Source organism: Acinonyx jubatus, chromosome D1, assembly GCF_027475565.1.
Source record: "Acinonyx jubatus isolate Ajub_Pintada_27869175 chromosome D1, VMU_Ajub_asm_v1.0, whole genome shotgun sequence".
Classification (NCBI taxonomy): domain Eukaryota; kingdom Metazoa; phylum Chordata; class Mammalia; order Carnivora; family Felidae; genus Acinonyx; species Acinonyx jubatus.
In genome coordinates, this window is record NC_069390.1 from 16017092 (window position 1) to 16040172 (window position 23081).

General features: G+C 38.7%; 1 protein-coding gene across 3 annotated transcripts in view; it reads right to left on the reverse strand.

The window, feature by feature from the left end:
- CSTPP1 (centriolar satellite-associated tubulin polyglutamylase complex regulator 1) overlaps positions 1 to 23081 on the reverse strand; it is a 195561-nt gene that overhangs the window by 90200 nt on the left and 82280 nt on the right. For all 3 annotated transcript variants that reach the window (XM_015075663.3, XM_015075662.3, XM_015075664.3), the window contains exon 3: positions 21235 to 21365. In XM_015075663.3, coding sequence (XP_014931149.1) covers positions 21235 to 21365 — 131 coding nt within the window. The remainder of the gene's footprint in view (positions 1 to 21234; positions 21366 to 23081) is intronic.

Consider the following 23081-nt stretch of genomic DNA (forward strand, 5'->3'; position numbering starts at 1 on the left):
GCGCCAAGATTACTAAACGCTTTAATCTGTTATCTCACTTAGTTTTCACAACTTTGAAGTAGTCGACTCGCCATTTTACAGATGAGAAAGTTAAGGCCTGGAAAAAGTAACTTGACCATGGTTGCATAGCTATATCTAACAAAAAGCCCACCTGAACCTGGGACCATTTAATTCTAACAAGGCTTTCTCTGTAGTGCTTCATGTGAAGTTGATGCTACAAATTTACAATCTAGATAGGGATGTAAGAAGGACATAAAAATCCATGTCTTCTTAATCCCATATGATATCTTAGGAAACAGATTCTATGTTTGCCAATAACTACGTAAAAGATATGATAGAATAAGTGCCATAAGAGAGATCACCTTTGAACGGAGGTAAGGGAGGCCCAGGAAGAGAGGACGTGGTAATCACAAGGACTTTGAGATGCATTTCTTGAGCTGGGTCTACCTGAGAATGGGCAGGAATGTGAGAGACTTGCAAGAAAGCTCTTCTGCATTGATAGAACAGTAAAACAAAGGTGTGCAAGGGGAAAAGGATAGGAGTGTGGAGGGGAAAGTGTCTTTGTGTAATGGTTAGGGTCTAGGCTATGAGTAGGAAAGTAGTGGCTGGAAAGGCTGAGGTTAGATCATGAGTGGCCTACAATGTAAGCAGATGGAATTCATATTTCCTTAGTAGGCAACACAGAACCATGGACATTCTAAGCAGGGCTGAACAAGCCCAGGGCTGTGCTTTAGAGAATTATACTTATAAAAGGTCTTAACAGTAAAGTAGTTCTCAAGCTTCAATGTGTATCAGGATCACCTGCAGAGCTTTTAAAATGTGTGGGCCCCACAAAAAGTTCCAGAGCCACAGGAACTCTCGTAAACTGCACTTAAATGTGGAGAATGGTACAATCACTTTGGAAACCTGGGAATATGTGGTAAAGCTGAACATATGCATTCCCAGCAATTTCACTCCTAAGTACATACCTAACAGAAATCTATATGCCAAGCACCATATAAAAGTATGCGCATAGCAATGCTGTTTGTACCAGCTCCAAACTGAAAACAGCCCAAATGCCACCTACTGTAGAATGGATAAACTGTGGTTTATATATAAAATGGAATTCTGTACAACAATGAAAAAGAACAAACTGCAGCTAAACCCGGCAACAAATGAGAAATATAATGTTGAGCAAAAGAAGCCAGACACAGAAGAGTGCATGCTCTGTGATTCTAGCTACATAAAGTTCAAAATCAGGCATGTAAAGGTTATGGTGATAAAAGTTAGACTAGTGATACCTTAGAGGAGATTAGTGACTGGAAGGGGGCTTGGGAGAGGTGTCTGTAGTGCTGGTAATGTTCTCTATCTTTATCCAGATGAATATTACATGTTTACTTTGTACAAATCCACTGAGCTGTACATTTATTATTTTGCACTTTTCTCTGCACATGTTATATTGCAAAACATTTTTTTTTACCTAAAACGTTAAGAAAAGAACAAAAAGCATAGGCCCCAACCCAACAGATTCTGATTAAATTGTTCTGGGATGGAGCCTATGCATCACAATTTTTTTAAAAGCTCCCTAAGTTAACTTGATACGCAACCAGGGTTGAAAACCACTGATGGAGAACAAGGACTGGAGCAAAGAAAAAAAAGTTCAAAAGTTATTCAATGTTTCCCACACTTGAGCAATAATAAGAATCGCCTGAAATGCTTGCAAAAGAAAGAAGGAAGGGAGAGAGGAAGGGAGAGAGGAAGGGAGAGAGAGAAAGGGAGAGAGAGAGGAAGAGAAAGAAAGAAAGAGAGAGAGAGAGAGAAAGAGAGAGAAGGAAGGAAGGAAGGAAGGAAGGAAGGAAGGAAGGAAGGAAGGAAGGAAGGAAGGAAGGAAGAAAGAAAGAAAGAAAGAAAGAAAGAAAGAAAGAAAGAAAGAAAGAAAGAAAGAAAGAAAGAAAGAAAGAAAGAAAGAGAAATTCCCAGGTCCCTCCCTTGCTGACTGATTTGGTAGGTTGGAGATGGGATCAGGGAATCTGTCTTTTTGACAACCTCTCCAATGTTGGGTTAATTAGGACAACCTCTCCAATTAATTAGGGTTCTAAATTAGGGTCAGGTGGTGGCAGTGGGAATGAAGAGCAGGTTATGCCAAGCAACATAAAACTGGAAAAGATTAAATTTTCAACACTACTTATACTTGCTTTTATATACTGTCAGCTTAAAATCCACCAAAACAACCACATTTGAGTATGGTTTATTAAGTTGACATATTTAACCTAAGATGGTTTTATTTTGATTCATAGTGTATAAGTTGAAATTAGTCATTTATTTTTGTTTCTAACAGAACCACGAAATCAAGAGATTTCAGAAGCCTAAGGGATACCATTCTGTCTTCTGGTACACTTACTTTAGAGAACGGGTTTAATACCATCACATAGTACAGTCTCACTTCAGCCTAACTTTAAAAAAAATCCTTGGTTATATTTTCAGAGAACTTCCAAATTCTGTTTATTATGTCCTTCAAAGCATGAGATACATAGTAAAGCAAGTACTATACTTCCCCCAGTAATAAGAATCATGATTTTTAAACTTTAAATACAAAATGGAGTAACTATCTTTTCTCTTGAACACATGTAAAATGGAACTTGAAATTAAAGAATTTGTAGCTACCTATCAGGTCATGATCTTGTGGTTCATGAGTTCAAGCCCCGCATCAGGCTCTGTGCTCACAGCTCAGAGCCTGGAGCCGGCTTCAGATCTGTGTTTCCCCCTCTCTCTGCCCCTCCCCTACTCACTCTCTCTCAAAAATATAAGCATAAAAAAAAAAAAAAGAACTTGTAGCTACCCTTCCTCCATCTATAAAGTGATGAAAGATGATCACAGACAAATGCAATACATTCTTATGCCTTAACTCCTTTGATTGCATTTTAGGCTTTCAGCAAATTATACACTGATCTCAGAAACTGAATGTCATATTTGTGTTCATTTAGCATCAGGGCAAGAGCACTTGACTGAGAAAATGCCTGAACTTAGCAACCGGCTGGGAGACATTGGACCCCAAGTTTTTGGAGGAGCCCAATTTTTTATTAATATGATGGGAGAAGGGTTGATGTACATCAATAGTTTTCTAACCAGAGCCTAAAAATTTTCAGAGGCATTTAGAAGGTTCTATAAATGTTTAATTTTCATATTTTTCTTATTAAAGACATACCTTTACTTAAAATCTATGAGAAAAATAAAATGCATACTAAATCTGTTACATAGTAAAATTTATTTATTTATTTATTTATTAAATATTTTTTTTTGAGAGAGAGAGAGTATGTACACGTGTGAGTGGGGGAAAGGCAGAGAGAGAGGGAGAGAGAGAAAGAAAGGGAGAGACAGAAGATCTGAAGTGGGCTCCATGCTGACAGCAGAGAGCCTGACGTGGGGCTTGAACCCATGAACTGTGAGATCATGACGTGAGCCAAAGTTGGACACTTAACTGACTGAGCCACCCAGGTGCCTCTAGAGTAAATTTTATTATATAGACACTACCAACCTGTGCTTTCAGTTAACTCACTGTGGAGCTTCTTCTGCTCCACAAATGTATATGTGTATGTATGTGTGTGTGTGTGTGTGTGTGTGTGTGTGTGTGTGTGTATACATACATACATATAATATATATTATATATATTATATTATAATTATATATTACATTATATTATACTATACATATAGTATACTATATACACTATATATATACTATACTATACACTAGTATACTATATACGGTATACTATATTATACTACAATAATATATATTATATAATATATAATATATTATATATATTATGTAAATAATATATATAATATATAAATAATATATATTATATATATATTTGAACCTGTAAATATGCCACTGATTAGAAAGCTTTTTATCTGCCTTGGTCTTTTTCTTTTCTTTTTAATCCAGGTCTATATTGATATAAAGGCTGAAATTACATAAAACCTTTAAATTCTGCTGGGTGGGAATACAGATGTTATCAAGTCCTCCTCTTACTTCCTTCTATGTGATGTGGTTATGGAACAAAAGCAGACTTTTTACTTTATAAAATGTTTGATAATTATAAAACAGAAGGCTTTGAGTGTTAAGATAGTAACAAAGAGGTAAAAAAAAAAAACCAGTCATGTTTGTACTGTGACTGGAAGAGCAATGGCAGAGAAAATTTATGGAGTAGTGGATCATGCAAAGGCCAGGCCTTCAAAGGTCCTCAGATGCTGTGTAGATAAACACTAGCAGACAAAATTAGGTGAGCATTTTTTTTTAAAACACTATAGGATAAATGTTATACAAACTGATGGACTGTAAATTTTATTAGGAGAAGGCTTTTGGATTGCAGACCCTTCAGACTTATCAGTAGTGGTACCAGAATTTATTCTATTATACTAAAGTTTTCTGACATAAGGCAGTTGTCAGAACAATAGTCAAATAAAATTAATTGCTATCATTTCTACCTTAAATAAATTCATTAAATATAGGTTTATTAACCTGGAAAGCTTGCTGATATCTTACATAAATCAAATAGCTCAGTTAAGGCTTACAACACTGCCATACTTATGGCTTCCGATAAAATGTTAGTGATAAAATCAAAACAGCTTTTGGACTCAGCATGCAAAATAAAACTAATTTTTCTCTGCTGAAACTGAGTAAAAATGATGGCCTTGGTATTTGTCTGCTTGGGCTGCCATAACGAAATACCATAGACTGGGTTGCTTAAACAACAGGAATTTATTTTCTCCCAGTTCTGGAGACTGCAAGTCTAGCAGGGTCAGTGTCTGGGGGTGTCTCTCTTTGGTTGAAAAAGGCCACCTTCTCACTGCGTCCTCACACAGCAAAGAGAGGAGGGCATAGGCTCCCTGGTGTCTCTTCTTGTAAGGACACTAATCCCTTTGCATCAGGGCCCTACCCTTATAACTTCATATAACCTTAATTACATCCTTATAGGCCCTCCCTCCAAATATAGTCACCTTGGGGGTAGGGCTTCAACACACTAATTTTGGGGTACACAATTCAATCCCTAGCAGCCTCAGAGGTATCTGATTCTTTAAAGAAATAACACCAGTTATTTCATATATAATGATATAAGACACATTTACTCTTCTCCAAAGAATAAAAATTTTAAACTAGCTGAGAAAACTTTTCATTGGTTTCTCCAGTGATTACTCAACAATTAGGAATGTGAGCAATTGGCAGGTCCATCGGTTGTTCAGCTTTGACACAACAATTTACTATCACTCCTTTTTGGAACATTTAGACATATAACTAAATGAAAAAAAATTTTTTTGACTGGATGTCAAGATGTTATAAAACAAATCTCTAAGTATCTGCAGCTAATAATCTGTGTGAATCACAATTTTCTTGACAAGCTTTTATCTTAAAACCAAATACTGGAAAGCTTTCCATCCAACATCAGGAACAAGACAAGGATGCCTGCTTTTGCCACTTCTACTCAACACAGCACAGGAAGTTCTAACCAGAGCAATTAAGTGAGAAAAAGAAATAAAAGGCATCCAAGTTGGAAAGGAAATGGCAAAACTATCTCTATTTGAAGAGGACATCATCTTCTGTATAGAAAACCTTAAGAACTTTCTCTCTCTCTCTCTCTCTCACACACACATTATTACAACAGTAAATGAATCTGCAAAAGGATGGGTGATACAAAACAGCATACAAAAGCCAATTACATTTCCGTAAAGTAGCAATGAAATGTGAGAAGGAAACGACGAAAAACAGTTTCATTCACAATTGCATGAGAAGACTAAAATACTTAGGAATAAATCTAATCAGGGAGGTAGAAGACTTGCATATTGGAAACTATAAAACACTGCTGAATGAGTTCAAAGAAGACTTAAATGGAAAGACACCCTTTATTCATGGATAGGAAATGTTAAGAAGAAAATCATAGGCCCCAAATGGTGTCACTTATGTTAAAGTCCCATATCAGTAAACCAAGACTTAATACCTAACCTAACTGCAGTTTCAACCCCCCCAGAAATGTAACTTTTAACCAGTAAACCATGGGAATTACTGGGTCAGTACAAGGAAATTTACTGATAGACCCTTCTGGTCCCCTTAGGAGAGTGAGCCTTGCCTAAAACAATGGATTTTTTGCTAATAATTTCCTTTTTTCTGCTCCCTCTTTACCTTTAAAGACATTTTTTATTTTTTTGTTTTCATCAATTCAACAAAGCTCCCCTGTATTTATTAGAAGGGATAATGCCTGATTCATGAATCTATTAATAGAGCCAGTTAGATCTTTAAAATTCACTTAGTTGAGTTTTTGTTAAATAACAGAAGAATTAATATTGTTAAGATGTCAATACTATCCAAAGAAATCTACAGATTCAACACAATCCCTATCAAAATTCTAACAGACTTTTCACAGAAACGGAATAGCTGATCCTCAAGTTCATATGGAATTGTAAGGGGCCCTGAATATCCAGGACAATCTAGATAAAGAAGAATGAAGTCAGAAGACTCAAACTTTCTAACTTTGAAACCTAAAACAAAGCTACAGTACTTACAACAGTATGGTGCTGGCATAAAGACAGACATATAGACCACTGGAATAGAAGAGAGAGCCCAGAAACAAACCTTCACATCTATGGTCAATTGATTCTCAACATGGGTACCATTCATTGGGGAAAGGACTATTCAGCAAGTCTTTCCAGTAAGTGGTGCTTGGGAAACTGGATATCCACACGCAGAAGAAGTTGATCTTATATAAAAATTAACTCAGGGCACCTGGGTGGCTCAGTAGGTTAAGTGTCCAACTCTTGATTTCAGCTCAGGTCATAATCTCAGGGTCATAAGGTGGAGCCCTGCTTCCAGCTCAGTGCTGGGTATGGAGCCTGCTTGGGCTTCTCTCTCTCTCCCTCTTCCTCTACCTCTCCCCCAGACCCCGGCTCTCTCTCTCCCTCTCTTTCTCTAAAAAAATGAAAATAAAAATTAACTCAAAACAGATCAAATACCAAACTGAAGAGCTAAAACTATAAAACTGTCAGAAGGAAACAACCCAATGTCTTCATAACATTGGATTTGACAATGATTTCATAGATATAACACCAAAAGAGCAAGGAATAAAGGGAAAAACAGATAAACTGGACTTCATCAAAATAAAGACCTTTTATGCACCAAAGGATACCATTAAGAAGGCAAGAATACAAAGGCACCTGGGTGGCTCAGTTGGTTAAGTGTCTGACTCTTGGTTTTGGCTCAGGTCATGATCTCATGGTTTGTGAGATCGAGCCCTGCATTGGGATCTGCACTGACAGTGTGGAGCCTGCTTCAGACTCTCTCTCTCTTTCAAAATAAATACACTTAAAAAAACAAAAGGCAAGAAGACAACCTGCAGAATGAGGGGAAATATTTTCACGTTATACATCTGATAAGGGATTCATATCCAGAATATATGAAGAACTCCTACAACTCAACAACAAAAAAACAAACAATGTTATTAAAAAATGGGCAAAGGACTTACACACTTCTCAAAAGAAAACATACAGATGCCTACAGACACATGAAAAGATGCTCAACATCACCCATCATCAGGGAAATGCAAATAAAAACCGCAATGAGATATCACTTCACACCTGTCAGAATGGCTAAAATCAAAAACTCAAGAAACAACAAGTGTTAATGAGGATATGGAGTAAAAGGAACCGTTGTGCACCGTTGGTGGGATTGCAAAGTGGTGCAGCCATTGTGGAAGACAGTATGGGGTTCCTCAAAAAATTAAAAATAGAACTGCCCTATGATCCAGTAACTGCAATCCTGGGTATTTATCCAAAGAACACAAAAACACTAATTTGGAGGGATATATGCGCTCCTATGTTTATTGCAGCATTATTTACAATAGCCAAACTATGGAAGCAACCAAGTGTCCATTGATAGATAAATGGGTAAAAAAGATGTGGAATATTATTCAGCCATAAAGATGAACGAAACCTGCCATTTGCAATAACATGGATGGAGTTTGAGAGTATTATGCTAAGTAAAATAAGTCAATCAGAGAAAGATACTACCATGTGATCTCACTCATATGCAGAATTTAAGAAACAAAACAAATGAGGGGCACTTAGATGGCTCATTTGGTTAATCATCCAACTCTTCATTTTGGCTCAGGTCATGATCTCACAGTCTGTGGGATCCAGCCTGTGTCAGGCTCTGTGCTGACAGTGAGGAGCCTGCTTGGGATTCTCTCTCTCCAATCTCTCTCTGCCCCTCCCCCTGTTTGCACACTTTCTCTCTCAAAAATAAATAAATGAACATTAAACAATCTCCATTAAAAAAAAAAAAGAAAACAAATGAGCAAAGGAGAAAAAGAGAGAAGCAAACCAAGAAACAGACTCTTAACTATAGAGAACGAACAGATGGCTATCACAGGGAAGGTGGGTGGGAGGATGGGCAAAATAGGTGAAAGGGATTAAAAGTACACTTATCTTTTTTTTTTAAGTTTATTTATTTTGAGAGAGAGAGAGAGAGAGAGAGCGAGCACAAGTGGGGGAAGGACAGAGAGAGAGAACAAGCAGGCTCCACACTGCCAGTACAGAGCCTGACTTGGGGGTCAATCTCATCAACCACGAGATGAAAACCTGAGCCAAGACAAGAGTCAGACACTCAACCAAGTGAGTCACTCAGGCACCCCAAGAGTACACTTATCTTGCTGAGCACTAAGTAATATAAGGAACTGTTGAATCATTATACTGTACAACTGAAACTAAAATAACACTGTTTGTTAACTACATTGGAATTAAAATAATTTTTTTAAAAATGCAACCCATAAAAAAACCCCAAATAACCAACAAGCACGTGAAAAAATGTTCAACACCATTACTCACTGGGGACATGCAAATCAAAACAATGAGATACTACTTTGTATCCATTTGGATGGCTTTTATCAGAACAACAGGAAATAGCAAGGGTTGGTGAGAATCTGGAGAAATAGTACCCCTTGTGAATTGCCTGTAAGAATGTAAAATGGTGAAGCCACTGTCGGAAACAGTCTGGCAATTCCTTAGAAGATATTAAACATAGAATTATCATATGATCCAGCAATTCTACTCCTAAGTATATGGCCAAGAACCAAAGACAGGGTATTCACACAGCTACTTGTATACCCAGGTTCACAGCAGTGTTATTCACAATAGCCAAAAGGTAGAAGCAACACAAGTGTCCAATGACAGATGAATGGATACACAAAGTATGATATATACACACAATGGGTAGAATGGGAAGAAATTCTTTTTTTTTTTTTTTTAATGCCTACTTATTTATTTTTGAGAGAGAAAGAGGCAGAGAGAGAGAATCCCAAGTAGGCTCTGCACGGTCAGCACTGGGCCCAACGTGGGGCTCGAACCCATGAACTGGGAGATCATGACCTGAGCTGAAATCAAGAGTCGGATGCTCAACTGAGGGAGCCACCCAGGTGCCCCAGAAAGGGAAGAAATTCTGACCCATGCCACACGGATGAGCTGTGAAAACATCATGCTTGGTTTAAGAAACTGACACAAAGGAACAAATATTGCATAATTCTACCTATATGAGGCACCTAGAATAGTCAAAGACATGGAGACAGGAAATAAAATCTGGGGCTAGAAATGGGCAGTCGTTTCTTAATGGGCAAAATATTTTAGTTTGGGAAGATGAAAAAAGAGGGAGATGGATGGTGGTGATGGTTGCACAGCAATGTGAATGTAGTTAATGCCACTGAACTGTACACTTAAAAGTGGTAAGGGGCGCCTGGGTGGCTCAGTCGGTTAAGCATCCGACTTCGGCTCAGGTCATGATCTTGCGGTCCATGAGTTCGAGCCCCACGTGGGACTCTGTGCTGGCAGCTCAGAGGCTGGAGCCTGCTTCCAACTCTGTGTCTCCCTCTCTCTCTGCCCCTCCCATGCTCATGCTGTCTCTATCTCTCAAGAATAAATAAACATTAAAAAAAAAATTAAAAGAAACAAAATGGTTACAATGTTGGAGCACCTGGGTGGTTCAGTCAGTTAAGCGTCGGACTTCAGCTCAAGTCATGGTCTCATGGTTCGTGAGTTTGAGCCCCATATCGGGCTTGCTGCTTGTCTGCACAGAGCCCGCGTTGGGTCCTCTGTCTCCCTCTCTCTGTCCCCTCCCCCACTCATGCTCTGTCTCTCTCAAACATAAACATTTTAAAAAATGGTCAAACTGTTCAATTTTATGCTATTCATATTTTATCGCCAAAGAAGATTTCCCTATTTAAAAAGTGGTCAGAATGATAAATTTTATGTTATATATATTTGACCACAATCAAGGGATAAATACATTTTAAAACCCTTAGGCCTAGTTGCAAGACAAGACGACTGCTAAGGTCCTTTCCTGTTTGAACATCTTTTGAGACATCACGGCAACAAGGAGAAAAGAGAAACTGAATGTAGTGGAGGAATCAGCTCCTGACTCCTCATTCTGAATTAAGCGTGTAACTCTACCTTTCAAGAGGTTACAAATGGACCAAGGCATTGTAGCAATGGTAGCAAACTCAAATGCCTACAGGGGCCAGGCAGGAAACATAAGCAGATGAAGCAAGGCAGCTGGGGATGGCGGTAAATCTGAGGCCACCACATGCCCTGTCTAAAGGCAGCAGCTGCACCTCCGCCCCGGGGAAACCGCCTCCCTGTTGGAATGTGGGCGTGGTATCGGGATGATTTTCCATTCTTTTTTTTTTTTTTTTTTTTTGATTTTTAATGCTTATTCGTTTTTTGAGAGAGAGAGAAAGAGCAGGGAGGGGCAGAGAGAGAGGGAGACATAGAATCCCAAGCAGGCTCCAAGCTCTGAGCTGTCGGCACAGAGCCAGACATGGGCCTCAAATCCACCAACCATGAGATCATGACCTGAGCTGAAGCCAGACACTCAACCAACTGAGCCACCCAGGCACCCCATGATTTTCCATTCTTTAAGTGAAGCTGAATTGAGATTTTTATGTTAAAGGTTGGCATCTACTTAAAAAAAATATTCTTAACAGTGCAAGCCAAAGAAAATGTCACTGCAGGCCAAAGCTTGTGTAGTCAGATGACCACTAGTTTGTGATTTCTTTCACAGCATAAATGTGACACCCAGAATACAAAACAAATGGAGGTAGTACTATTAGTTAGATCCTCACCAATGTTTAAAGTTTGCATACAGATCATGATCTAAATCTTTTAATCGTTGTTTGGAAGCACCAGAGGATACTGAATATTATTTTAATTAGGGGTCAATTGATATTGTATAGCTTTGAATGGGTCAGTTTTTCGAGGGGCACTTTGAACATGAAGTTTAGTGCCTTGCATATAGTAGGTGATCAATAAGTAGCAACTATTATTATTTTAAATCAAGGCTCAGATACAAATTTGAAAAGAGTATAAAGTTCTTTCAAAAGCACCCCACCCTCTAATATAAGAGATGATAATATAATCCATTCAATAATCACAGATTACATAGGGATTGGGAAGTGATGGGCCTTCGTATTAAATAACATAAAAGAAATCATTTATGTATGTTAGGTGCTAAGAATAGTTACTGGCAAATAGTTACTGGCAAAGCAAACAAGCTCCTTACCCTCATAAAGCTTACAATTTGATAAGGCAGGTGGACATTAAGTAAAGGGCCATTCAAAAAATATTTAGTCAGAAACTGTAATAAACAGTATGACTAAAAGTTACAGGATGATTTGCAAAAGAATAATGAAGGGATCTAATTCAGACCAGGAAGGGAGTAAGAGAAAAGGTCCTTTAAGGAGCTGACCTTTAAACTAAGGCTTAAAAGGATAAAGAGAGTTTAGCAACCTAAGGGTATTATGCATGGAGGGCACGGAGGGTGGGGTACGAAAGGAGGTGGTGACAAAAGCATTCCGGGAATGCTTGTGTGACATGTGTGGTAGCCCCCAAATAATTGAAATAGAAAAAAAAAAATAAAGGAACATTAAAAAGAGGGAAAGATGAAAGTTACTAGAGGTAGAGAGGTGAAAGATTTGAGGTGACATCAAATGTCAATGTTCTCCCTGGAGAAAAGGTTTTGAAGAAGGAAGTAAAAATGGAAAAAGAAAAGAAAATCAGAATAGAGAAGAAATAAGTAAAATGGGGGATAGGAACCAGGAACTTGGGGTTGAAGAAGTTTATTGGCCACATCAGGTTTCTGGGGCAAACATGGACACGTGGAGCTCTTGGGGGAGCAGGTGCAGAGGACGGGCCAAAGGAAACCACGGGACCGAAGAGATTACATGGAAGGATTTTTGTTTGTTTGTTTAAAAAATGACTAAAGTAACAAATACTCTTTAATATTTCAAACAAGACAGCCACCCACTCCTGAAGTAAACACTGTTAATCCTCACAGAATGGTTTTTAGTAGTGAGGATGAGGATTAGTGACCAGCAAAATCAGGTGGAAGTTTGAGGCAGTTACACAGAGAAGTCAGACCAAAAGCTTTATTTCAGCCTAAGTTGTCTGCATTTTCCCTTGAGATCACTTTGGCCACCATAACAAAGGTATTTTAGGAAAAACAGTTTTTATCATATGATTTATATAGACCGACTGTAAGTCTCTGATTCCCAGAATGTGATCTTCTTTCATGAATGCAGGGATTTTTTTTTTTTTTTCCAGATCTCTGATTATCAGACCACAAACTCCATGAGAACAGGAATTTCTGTTCCACTCACTGCTTTATCAGTAGCAACTAATACATAAATGTTTGTTGAATGACTGAATATACCTAGACCCTGAAGACAAATCACAGTGAATTCAGGATAAAACATAAAAAGTGAAAGAATTAAAACAAAAACACAAACAAAAAAAGGAAAGGAAGAAAGGAAGGGAGGGAGGGAGGGATGAAATCGGCAATAATTTAGATTCTGGCATTCATTCTTTTTTTTTTAAGATGTTTGTTTGTTTATTCTTTTAGAAAGAGAGAGCATGCATGAGTCGGGGAGAGGGGTAGAGGAAGGGAGACAGGGTGAGGGGTGGGGGGAGAGAATATCAAGCAGACTCCATGCTCAGCGAGCACAGAACCCAATGCGGAGCTAGATTCCACGACCCTAGGATCATGACCTGAGCTGAAATCAAGAGTTGGAAGCTCAACTGACTGAGCCACCCAGGTGCCCCGATACTTTATTTTTAAGCCATCTCTACACCCAACATAGGGCTCGAACTCACAACCCCAAGATCAACAGTTGCTTCTTCTGACTAAGCCAGCCAGGTGCCCCTGGCAATCATTCTTGACTCTTCTCTCTCACACCCCACACCCAATCAGTAAGTCCTGTCAAACCAACCTTAAATAGCTCTTCATCTCCCTTCCACTTCCTGTTCTGCTATACTGGCTCCTAAATGGTCTTACTATCCCCGCCTTTCACTCTATTTTCCATGCTTTTGCCAGTCTTATATGTGAAAATACCACACAAATTGATAAGGCCATACTGACTGGCTGTGATGATGTTTCTTTCTTAGGTACTAAGCACCAGCCACAATGAATTTCTTATGCTTCCCAAAGGAAATATTTTGTTTCATGTCATCATACTTTCAGAAACCTTGTTTTTTTCTTGCTAGAATATACTCCTTATTTGCTTAACAGCTTTCTACTACTCCAAGATCCATCCCAACTATCTTTATTCCCTTATAGCCTTTCCTAACTTCTGCAGAAGAACTATTTCTGCCCTTGTACTATCACTGAATCTTTTACATGGCTTTAATAATCACTTATACTCTGGGGAAACGATTTCCAGACTATTTTACTGGAATATGAGCTCCTTGAGGGCAAGTATTGTCATTGACTCAGTTGTATTTCAAGCAACTCACACATTATTTGATGGAGAACACATTTAAAAAAAAAAGTACTCCTTCTAGTCAGGTTTCTGGCTTCTTCAGCATTGGTTTTTTTCACTTACTAGGTCTGTGACCTAGAACAAGTTCTTTAACTTTCTAAATCTCAGTTTCATTTTCTGTGTAAAAATGAAAATAAAAGTATCTACCTAACACATAGGATTATTGTGAAGAAAAATTAGATATTGTATATATGAAGTAACTTAATAAATGTTAATTGCTATCGTTATCATTATTTTCATTTTTGATGTTGTATTTTTTATGTCTAGAAAGTCCATTTGGATCTTTTTAGTATCTTCCATTTATCTCCTAATCATATGCATGTTTTCCTTTACATACTTGAGCATATTTATATGATTTAAAATAACTATTTGAAGGTCTTTGATTCTGGGTCTGTGTTTCTACTGATAGATTTTTCTCCTGGTTATGGGTCATATGTTCCTATTTCTTCTAATGTCTGGTAATTTTTAATTGGATGCCAGACATTGTGAATTTTATGTTATTGAGTGCTAGATTTTACTGTGTTCCTCTAAAGAGCATTGAATTTTGGTCTGGTATACAGTTAACTTCCTTGCAGAGGGATCAGTTTAACCCCTTCTGTTTTGGGGCTGCTGAGGACTCTATCAAATGTCAATGCCCTGCGTACCTTGAGGTTTCTCCACTTTGGCCGGTAGCAGTGTGAACTATTCTTACCCCTGAGCATACTCCAGGAATTGTTTAGCCTATTGGTCTCTGGTGGTTCTTTTTCCAACCCACACATGTGCAGAGTTTGTAGCCAGAGACTCAAATACCCACTTGTAGCTCTTTGGAGCTTACTGAGCAACTCCTTCCTCTTTGGTTCTCTGCCCTGCAAATTCTGGCCACTTTGGCTTCTCCAAACCCCAATCTCTGCCTCCTCAACTGAGTAAGACTGCTGGGCTCTTTAGATCTCCTCTCCTATACTGCTGCTTGGCAACTGCTTCTCAGAGACCACAGCCCCATATTAACTGTTCAATGTCTCAAAGAGTTGTTTCAGATACATTGTCTAATTTTCTAGTTGTTTATGGCAGGGTGACAATTCCCTTAGTAATTACTTCCTCAAGGGCAGAAGAGGAAGTGCTCCTCATTCTTTTTTTTTTATTTTATTTTACTTTTACATTTATTTATTTTTGAGAAACAGAGTGAGACAAAGCGTGAGCGGAGAAGGGGCAGAGAGAGAAGGAGGCACAGAATCAGAAGCAGGCTCCAGGCTCTGAGCAAGAGGTCAGCACAGAGCCTGATGCGGGGCTCGAACCCACAAACTGTGAGATCATGACCTGAGCCGAAGTCGGACGCTCAAGTGACTGAGCCACCCAGGTGCCCCCTCATTCTTTTATTAAATGAAATACGCGCACGCGCACGCACGCGCACACACACACACACACGCACTCATTTGTAAAAGCACAAAGCTCAAAATTAAATTCTAACAAACTGTAAAAATAAACCTTGGACAAAAGCTCTTTTGAGCTAATATCCCTAAGCAGAAGTGAAGATTTCCTTCAGGGAATTTTAATCTTTGCCAGACTTGAAAATTGAGATTAATTTTTCACATTGAAAGAAATACCAAAGTGAGAAGTTGAATTTTAAAGTCTTATTACATATGAATAGATCTTTTTGCTTCCAAGACTCTAAAGTTGCCTTGATAGCAAGAGGTTCACTATAATCTTCATGAGCTTATTTGAATTTCAGACACAGGAAAATTAGCATCATTCAGGACTCAGTCATGCAGAAATGACATTAGATCCCTATACTTGCTAAAAACTGGGACAAACTGTTTCTTGCCAGAAGGGATCAGGTCCTTAGTTTTCCACAGGTGGCTTCATTTTTAGATATGTTATGCTGCAACTCTGCTCTTCTTTTGCTGTTTCCCAGAAGAGCTAATTTCTTCTTGATAATGCTAAAATATGTACATGATGTTCTAAGGAAGTTATCTGCAGAAGAGCAATAGAGTAGCAGCTCTATCAAGCAGGAGCCGAGTACGTGGCATTCTAATTGAGAAAATGGGGCTTAATAAGTACTTTCTGTTGGAACTTTGCCTCTGAGTGTTTTTGCTCATTCTGGATTAAAATTGGGGACTCACACATTCCAGGACTGAAAGATGTTCTAAAGTTTCCTGGAAGAAACTGAGAATATGTTAAAAATGGTTTAACCAAAGATTTTAGGATCACCTAGATGCAAATGTTGCATTTGGTCTTTAAGAACTCAGAGGCTGTCTGATTAAGAAGAAGCATAACAATCGATATCCAGCATAAAATCTAGATCTTGTTTATGGCACAGGAAAAACAGGGAGAACTTGGAGCTGCTTCCTCTTAGCAGCTGGATGAATCACTGGCAGCTGCTATAAGAAAGGTAAAGAAACCCACATCTGCTCAGAGTCCAAATGCTATATGGATCCCTTGTGATAGTAAATACATTCTTGAAGAGGCCCCACTTCCAAATCAGGAAAAGAATTGAGGATGCCTTAAGACTGTTTTCCATACTTCTCTCCATGTACCTATTTCACAGAAACCAGCTCTCGGTGTATGTACCATTCTGCAATATAGTGAGTATTGAGTAAATACTTGCTGACCAGCTAAGGGACTGGGAAAGGATTGGGAAAAACGGGTTCTGAGGAAATACTACAGACTTCATTTGTATACTCACAGCTCCCAAGTTTTGTTTATGTAGAGACCAATGGGTTAGTTTCTCTGAGGTAGTTCACTTAAAATCGAGTCCACTCTGATTTTTGTCCACTAGTGCATATCTTCTGTAAAGGAGATGATGCTATTTTCTCAGTACACTAAGTACTTTCTGTACAATAATGTAATTAAGATGGATAATCTTTTAAGTTACATGTCACAGAAGTCATGATTGGAGTAATAAAAATAGCAGAAATAGCATATTAGCATATTTGTAAATCTGGGTTCTATTTCCAACTTTCTTACTTACTCTGCAATCCTTCTGCAAGTTACACAATTTACTTATAAAATGGGCACAATAATACCTACCTTACTTATTTCTTAGGACAGTAGAAATGAGCTAATAAGATACCAGGTAGACAGTTTTAGGAAAAAAAAGGCTTGGATCTTTGGTTAGGTTTATTCCTAGGTATTTTACGCTTGTTGGTGCAATTGTGCATGGGATCAGTTTCTTTTTTTTTTTTTTTTAAATATATGAAATTTATTGTCAAATTGGTTTCCATACAACACCCAGTGCTCATCCCAACAGGTGCCCTCCTCAATACCCATCACCCACCCTCCCCTCCCTCCCACCCCCCATCAGCCCTCAGTTTGTTCTCAGTTCTTAAGAGTCTCTTATGCTTTGGCTCTCTCCCACTCTAACCTCTTTTTTGTTTCTTTATTTGTCTTTCTGTTGCTTCATTATTAGTGTATAAGAATGCAACTGATTTCTGTACATTAATTTTGTATCCTGCGACTTTGCTGAATTCATGTATCAGTTCTAACAGACTTCTGGTGGAGTCTATCGGGTTTTCCATGTATAATATTATGTCATCTGCAAAAGTGAAAGCTTGACTTCATCTTTGCCAATTTTGATGCCTTTGATTTCCTTTTGTAGTCTGACTGCTGATGCTAGAACTTCCAACACTATGTTAAACAACAGCGGTGAGAGTGGACATCCCTGTCGTGTTCCTGATCTCAGGGGAAAAGCTCTCAGTTTTTCCCCATTGAGGATGATATTAGCTGTGGGCTTTTCACAAATGGCTTTTATGATGCACCAAGAATCATAAAATACCTAGGAATAAACCTAACCAAAGATGTAAAAGATCTGTATGCTGAAAACTATAGAAAGCTTATGAAGGAAATTGAAGAAGATACAAAGAAACGGAAAAACATTCCATGCTCATGGATTGGAGGAATAAATATTGCTAAAATGTCAATACTACCCAAAGCTATCTACACATTCAATGCAATCCCAATCAAAATGGTACCAGCATTCTTCTGGAAGCTAGAACAAGCAATCCTAAAATTTGTATGGAATCACAAAAGACCCTGAATAGCCAAGTAATATTGAAGAAGAAGACCAAAGTGGGAGGCATCATAATCCCAGACTTTAGATTCTACTACAAAGCTGTAATCAAGACAGCATGGTATTGGCACAAAAACAGACACATAGACCAATGGAATAGAATAGCGACTCCAGAATTGGACTCACAAAAGTATGGCCAACTAATCTTTGACAAAGCAGGAAAGAATATCCAATGGAAAAAAGTCTCTTTAACAAATGGTGCTGGGAGAACTGGAGAGCAACATGCAGAAGAAGGAAACTAGACCACTTTGTTACACCATTCACAAAAATAACTCAAGATGGATGAAGGACCTGAATGTGAGACAGGAAACCATCAAAACCCTGGAGGAGAAAGCAGGAAAAAACCTCTCTGACCTCAGCCGCAGCAATTTCTTACTTGACACATCTCCAAAGGAAAGGAAATTAAAAGCAAAAATGAACTATTGGGACCTCATGAAGATAAAAAGCTTCTGCACTGCAAAGGAAACAATCAACAAAACTAAAAGGCAACCAACGGAACGGGAAAAGATATTTGCAAATGACATATTGGACAAAAGGCTAGTATCCAAAATCTATAAAGAACTCACCAAACTCCACACCTGAAAAACAAATAATCCAGTGAAGAAATGGGCAGAAGACATGAATAGACACTTCTCTAAAGAAGACATCCAGATGGCCATCAGGCACATGAAAAGATACTCAACGTCACTCTTCATCAGGGAAATACAAATCAAAACCACACTGAGATATCACCTCATGCCAGTCAGAATGGCTAAAATGAACAAATCAGGAGACTATAGATGCTGGAGAGGATGTGGAGAAATGGGAACCCTCTTGCACTGTTGGTGGGAATGCAAACTGGTGCAGCCACTCTGGAAAACAGTGTGGAGATTCCTCAAAAAATTAAAAATAGATCTACCCTATGACCCAGCAATAGCACTGCTGGGGATTTACCCAAGGGATGCAGGAGTGCTGATGCACAGGGGCACTTGTACCCCAGTGTTTATAGCAGCACTTTCAACAATAGCCAAATTATTGAAAGGGCCTAAATGTCCATCAACTGATGACTGGATAAAAAAATTGTGGTTTATATATACAATGGAATACTACTTGGCAATGAGAAAGAATGAAATATTGCCTTTTGTAGCAATGTGGATGGAACTGGAGAGTGTTATGCTAAGTGAAATAAGTCACACAGAGAAAGACAGATACCATATGTTTTTACTCTTATGTGGATCCTGAGAAACTTACCAGAAGACCATGGGGAAGGGGAAGGGAAAAAAAAAAAAAAAGAGAGGGAGGGAGCCAAACCATAAGAGGCTCTAAAAAACTGAGAATAAACCGAGGGTTGATGAGGGGTGGGAGGGAGGGGAAAGTGGGTGATGGGCATTGAAGAGGGCACCTGTTGGGATGAGCACTGGGTGTTGTATAGAAGCCAATTTGACAATAAATTTCATGTTAAAAAAAAAAGAAATAAAAGGCTCAGTAGCTATATATAAAGTAGCAGTAGCATCATGAGAGCAGGGTGGAGGATGTTGTCAACTCAATGAGATCAGGGCGTGTACCTGTTCACTTACTATACCCCAGCACCAAGCATGTGGTAAGTCTACCAGAAATATCTGTTAAGTAAATGAGGAAATAGTTTAGGCCTTTCTCTACTCTCAGGTAGGATCACTACAGAAACTGCTTTATTTAATAGTTATTTCAATCAGTGTTGTTTTTTTTTTTAATTTTCCTTGGAATATAATCATAGATGCCAAACCAAAAGTATGCAAATATAAAAATTACTTGTATTTTCTAGTGCATTTAGCTCTTGTCTCAAAGATTATAAGGTGAAATGAAAATCTGGTATTAGTAAACTTTATTCTACTTCCCCAAATCTGTATTTCTAGAAACTAATTTGTATTACCTGCTGCTTCATGGAGTGTTTTCACTGTGTCCCTAGAAATTTCAACTTTTCAAAAACTTAACATGCCATTTCATTCACATTAGTCAAAGGGAGGAAGCAACCCAAGTGTCTGTTGATAGATGAATGGATAAACAAAATGTGGATACATACAATGGAGTGTTCTTCAGGCTTAAAAAGGAAGGCAATTCTGACACATGTCACAACATGTATGAAATCTGAGGACATTGTGTTAAATGAAGTCAGTCATTCACAAAAAGGGAAGTATTACATGATTCCACTAACACGAGGTACCTAGTGTAGTCCAATTCAGAGACAGAAAGTAGAACAGGGCTTGCCAGAGGCTGGGGGCAGGGGAGGAAATGGAGAGTGCTTAATGGGGAAGGTGAAGAAGTTCTGGAGATGGATGGGAGTAATGATTTTGGCACAGTGTGAGTGTACAATTACCTGGAAATTTATCAGGGCTCTTCTCACTCACCTTATGTGCCAAAACCAATCGCCAAATCCTTTGGATTTGATCTCTGAAAGTGCCCCTTCCGTGGATGCTGCCTTAGTTTTGGCTCTTGTCATTTCTCATGACTGCAAGTCTCCTAACCACGCTCGCTGCCTCCAAACTCACCCTCTAAGCCATTTCGATAGGAAATGGCCTTTCAAATGATCTTTCTAGAATTCAGATATCATCACACCACTCTTCTGAATAAAATCCTTTAACCTACAGCATAAAATTCAACTTCTATTTTTACGGCAAAAATGGTCTTTCAGGACCTGACTATTCCATTCCTTCACAGGCTCATCTCCCCTAGTGCCCTTCACAAACTCTAGCCATTCTGATCTTCTCAGGTTCTTTTATGCCTCTACATCACAGCACATGCCCTACTAGAATGTCTTCTCTCCTTTATCCATATGGATAACTCTTACTCTTCCTTCCCAAATTAGACCAAACAACCAGTTCTCAGGAGAACCTCCTCTAATCTACTTGCTCCCCTTTCTCTAACCATAGGGTTCCCTCACCCCCACTCAGCAGTTTCCTTCTTTGTATTCGCACCATTTCTTCAATCTACTGCATGGTATTTTAATATTTACCAAGAGCAAAGGCTCTGGAGCCAGATTGCCTAGGTAGGGATCCCACCCCAGCATTTGGGGTACAACCCTGTCAAGTTACTTAACTCCTCTGAGCCCTGGTTTCACTAGTTATAACGGGGATGATCATATCTACCATGGAGAGCTGTTGTGAAGAATAAATGAATGACCATACATAAAGTGCTAAGAACTCCACTTGGCTCCTAATAGGTAGCCTTGTGATGACGATGGTACTAGTAGTGGTAGTAGTGTCTGTGACACAGACAGATAGCTCCTCAAAAGTAAGGTGTTCCTAGAGCCTCAAATAGCAGTCACTCAAATAGTATTTATGGGAACAAAAGAGAGACAGAAGTTTAGAAGAAAGGAAGGCAAGAAAAGAATTTGGGAAGACTTACCGCCATTTTTGCCCACAGTTCGGAAGCATCTCCAGAAGGCCCGTAAGAATGATGCCCTGTTGTGAGGGGTTGCTTGGATGAAGCTGAATTCCCGAAAGAGAATGTGAGTTCCCTGACACACACTGTTAAAACTGCAAAGAGAAAAATCAAGGAATCATTAGATGAATAGTTTTTGGAAGGCTGGAATCAGAGTGAAAACTCAAGACCAGACAGAACCACTGCCCAAAAGGCGGAAAATCTATTCTCTCCAACAAACTCTGAACTACAGATTAGATGAAGTCTTTCAATGAGGAAATCTCTTCATGTAACCACATCCTTCTGAAAACTCTTGGAGTCCAATTCCTCTGTGTGCTTCCCACCTCCGACATATATGTACTGAGGGACTTTTCATCAGTCACTGGAACACTTCAGATAGAGGGAAATGTTTCATTCTTAAACTGGATGACATTGGCACTTGTATTTTTGGGGAGAATACTTCTCCTGCCACATTTGGAATTATATTTCCTTAAAGATATTGTTTCTGTACTGTCTCTGATCTACATCAGCTGCCATGAGAACAAAATGGCTCATAGGGACATAACTGGATTGTCTGTTCCAGTTTGGGGGTGATGTATACCTCTCTGACTTTCCTTTGGCAAGTCCATGTGCCAAAGGAAATGAAAGGTTACAAACAGAACACTAAAGGCAAATAAGAACAAGGGTAAAAAGTGGCCCCTGAATGACAGTATGAAGCAAAGCCCCAGAGCCCAAGTGAGTCATTGTTTAAGCTGGGCCGGGGAAGGGGAAAAAAACATACTCCATTGCTTTTGGGTTCTTCTGCCAGAGAAAGAAAGGCTGTAGAGCCTGGCGTAATCTAAAAATGGAAATTCCACCAAAGAATAGGCAATTATCCAATAATCATCACAACCAAAGGCAGACTTCAGGTTCCAGAAAACTCCTAAATTCCCTGACAAGTATATCAGGAGTGGAAAATGTGTTAATCTTTGTAGAGAAACAGGCATTAAACTAAAGATGGCAAAGCAATGGAGAGACAGTGGAAATTCCAAATGCCACTTTTCACTTGCTGACCATTTAAGGGGGAGGGGGGCGGGGAGGGCGCAGGAGGGAAGGATCTGAATCTCTGAACCAAACAAGAAAAAATTTCAGGAGCCATCTGTTCCATTTTCCTTTTTCCTGACCAAGTTCTGAGGGGAACATCTAACCTGTCTTTAATATAGAGTGTGTTATCACTTAAGATAAAATTAGCTTCTTCCTGTTAATATTAATAACACTATGAAAAATCAAATTACCTACTCTTCTCCCCGTGGAAAACTAGCATAGAAATCTACTTCTGAGACACTATGAAGAAGTATGAGGAAAACATCTGGTGAAGGATTAGGTTAGAGGAGCAATTTTTAAAAAGCAATGAAAGTGTTAACCTAACCATGCAGTTTGCAATGCTATTGTCTTGAGCAAAGGAAAATGAAAAATAAAGCAAATGAGCTGTTACAGGTAAATGGGGTAGGTCACATTTCTAGCAAATGACGTCTAAAATGATAACAATCTAGTCTAAATTTATGAAGCTATCGAGAAAAGAATTAGTCCCAAAGTATGCTTCATACCCCCCATGGGAAAAAAGCTGGTGTCTAGGTCATAGTCTAGGCTGTAAAGAAACTAATACTAGTGAAATTATATCCTTAGTGTAGCTTTTTTAAAATATCTTTTTTTAAAACTAGGGAATAATTTATGCATTGAAGACTCTGGCTGAGACTCATTGTACAGATAAGAATTTACATAAGAAGTTATAAAATAGGAATTTTAAAAAACAAACTGATAGGCCAAGGACATATAATACTGAATACAGTAAA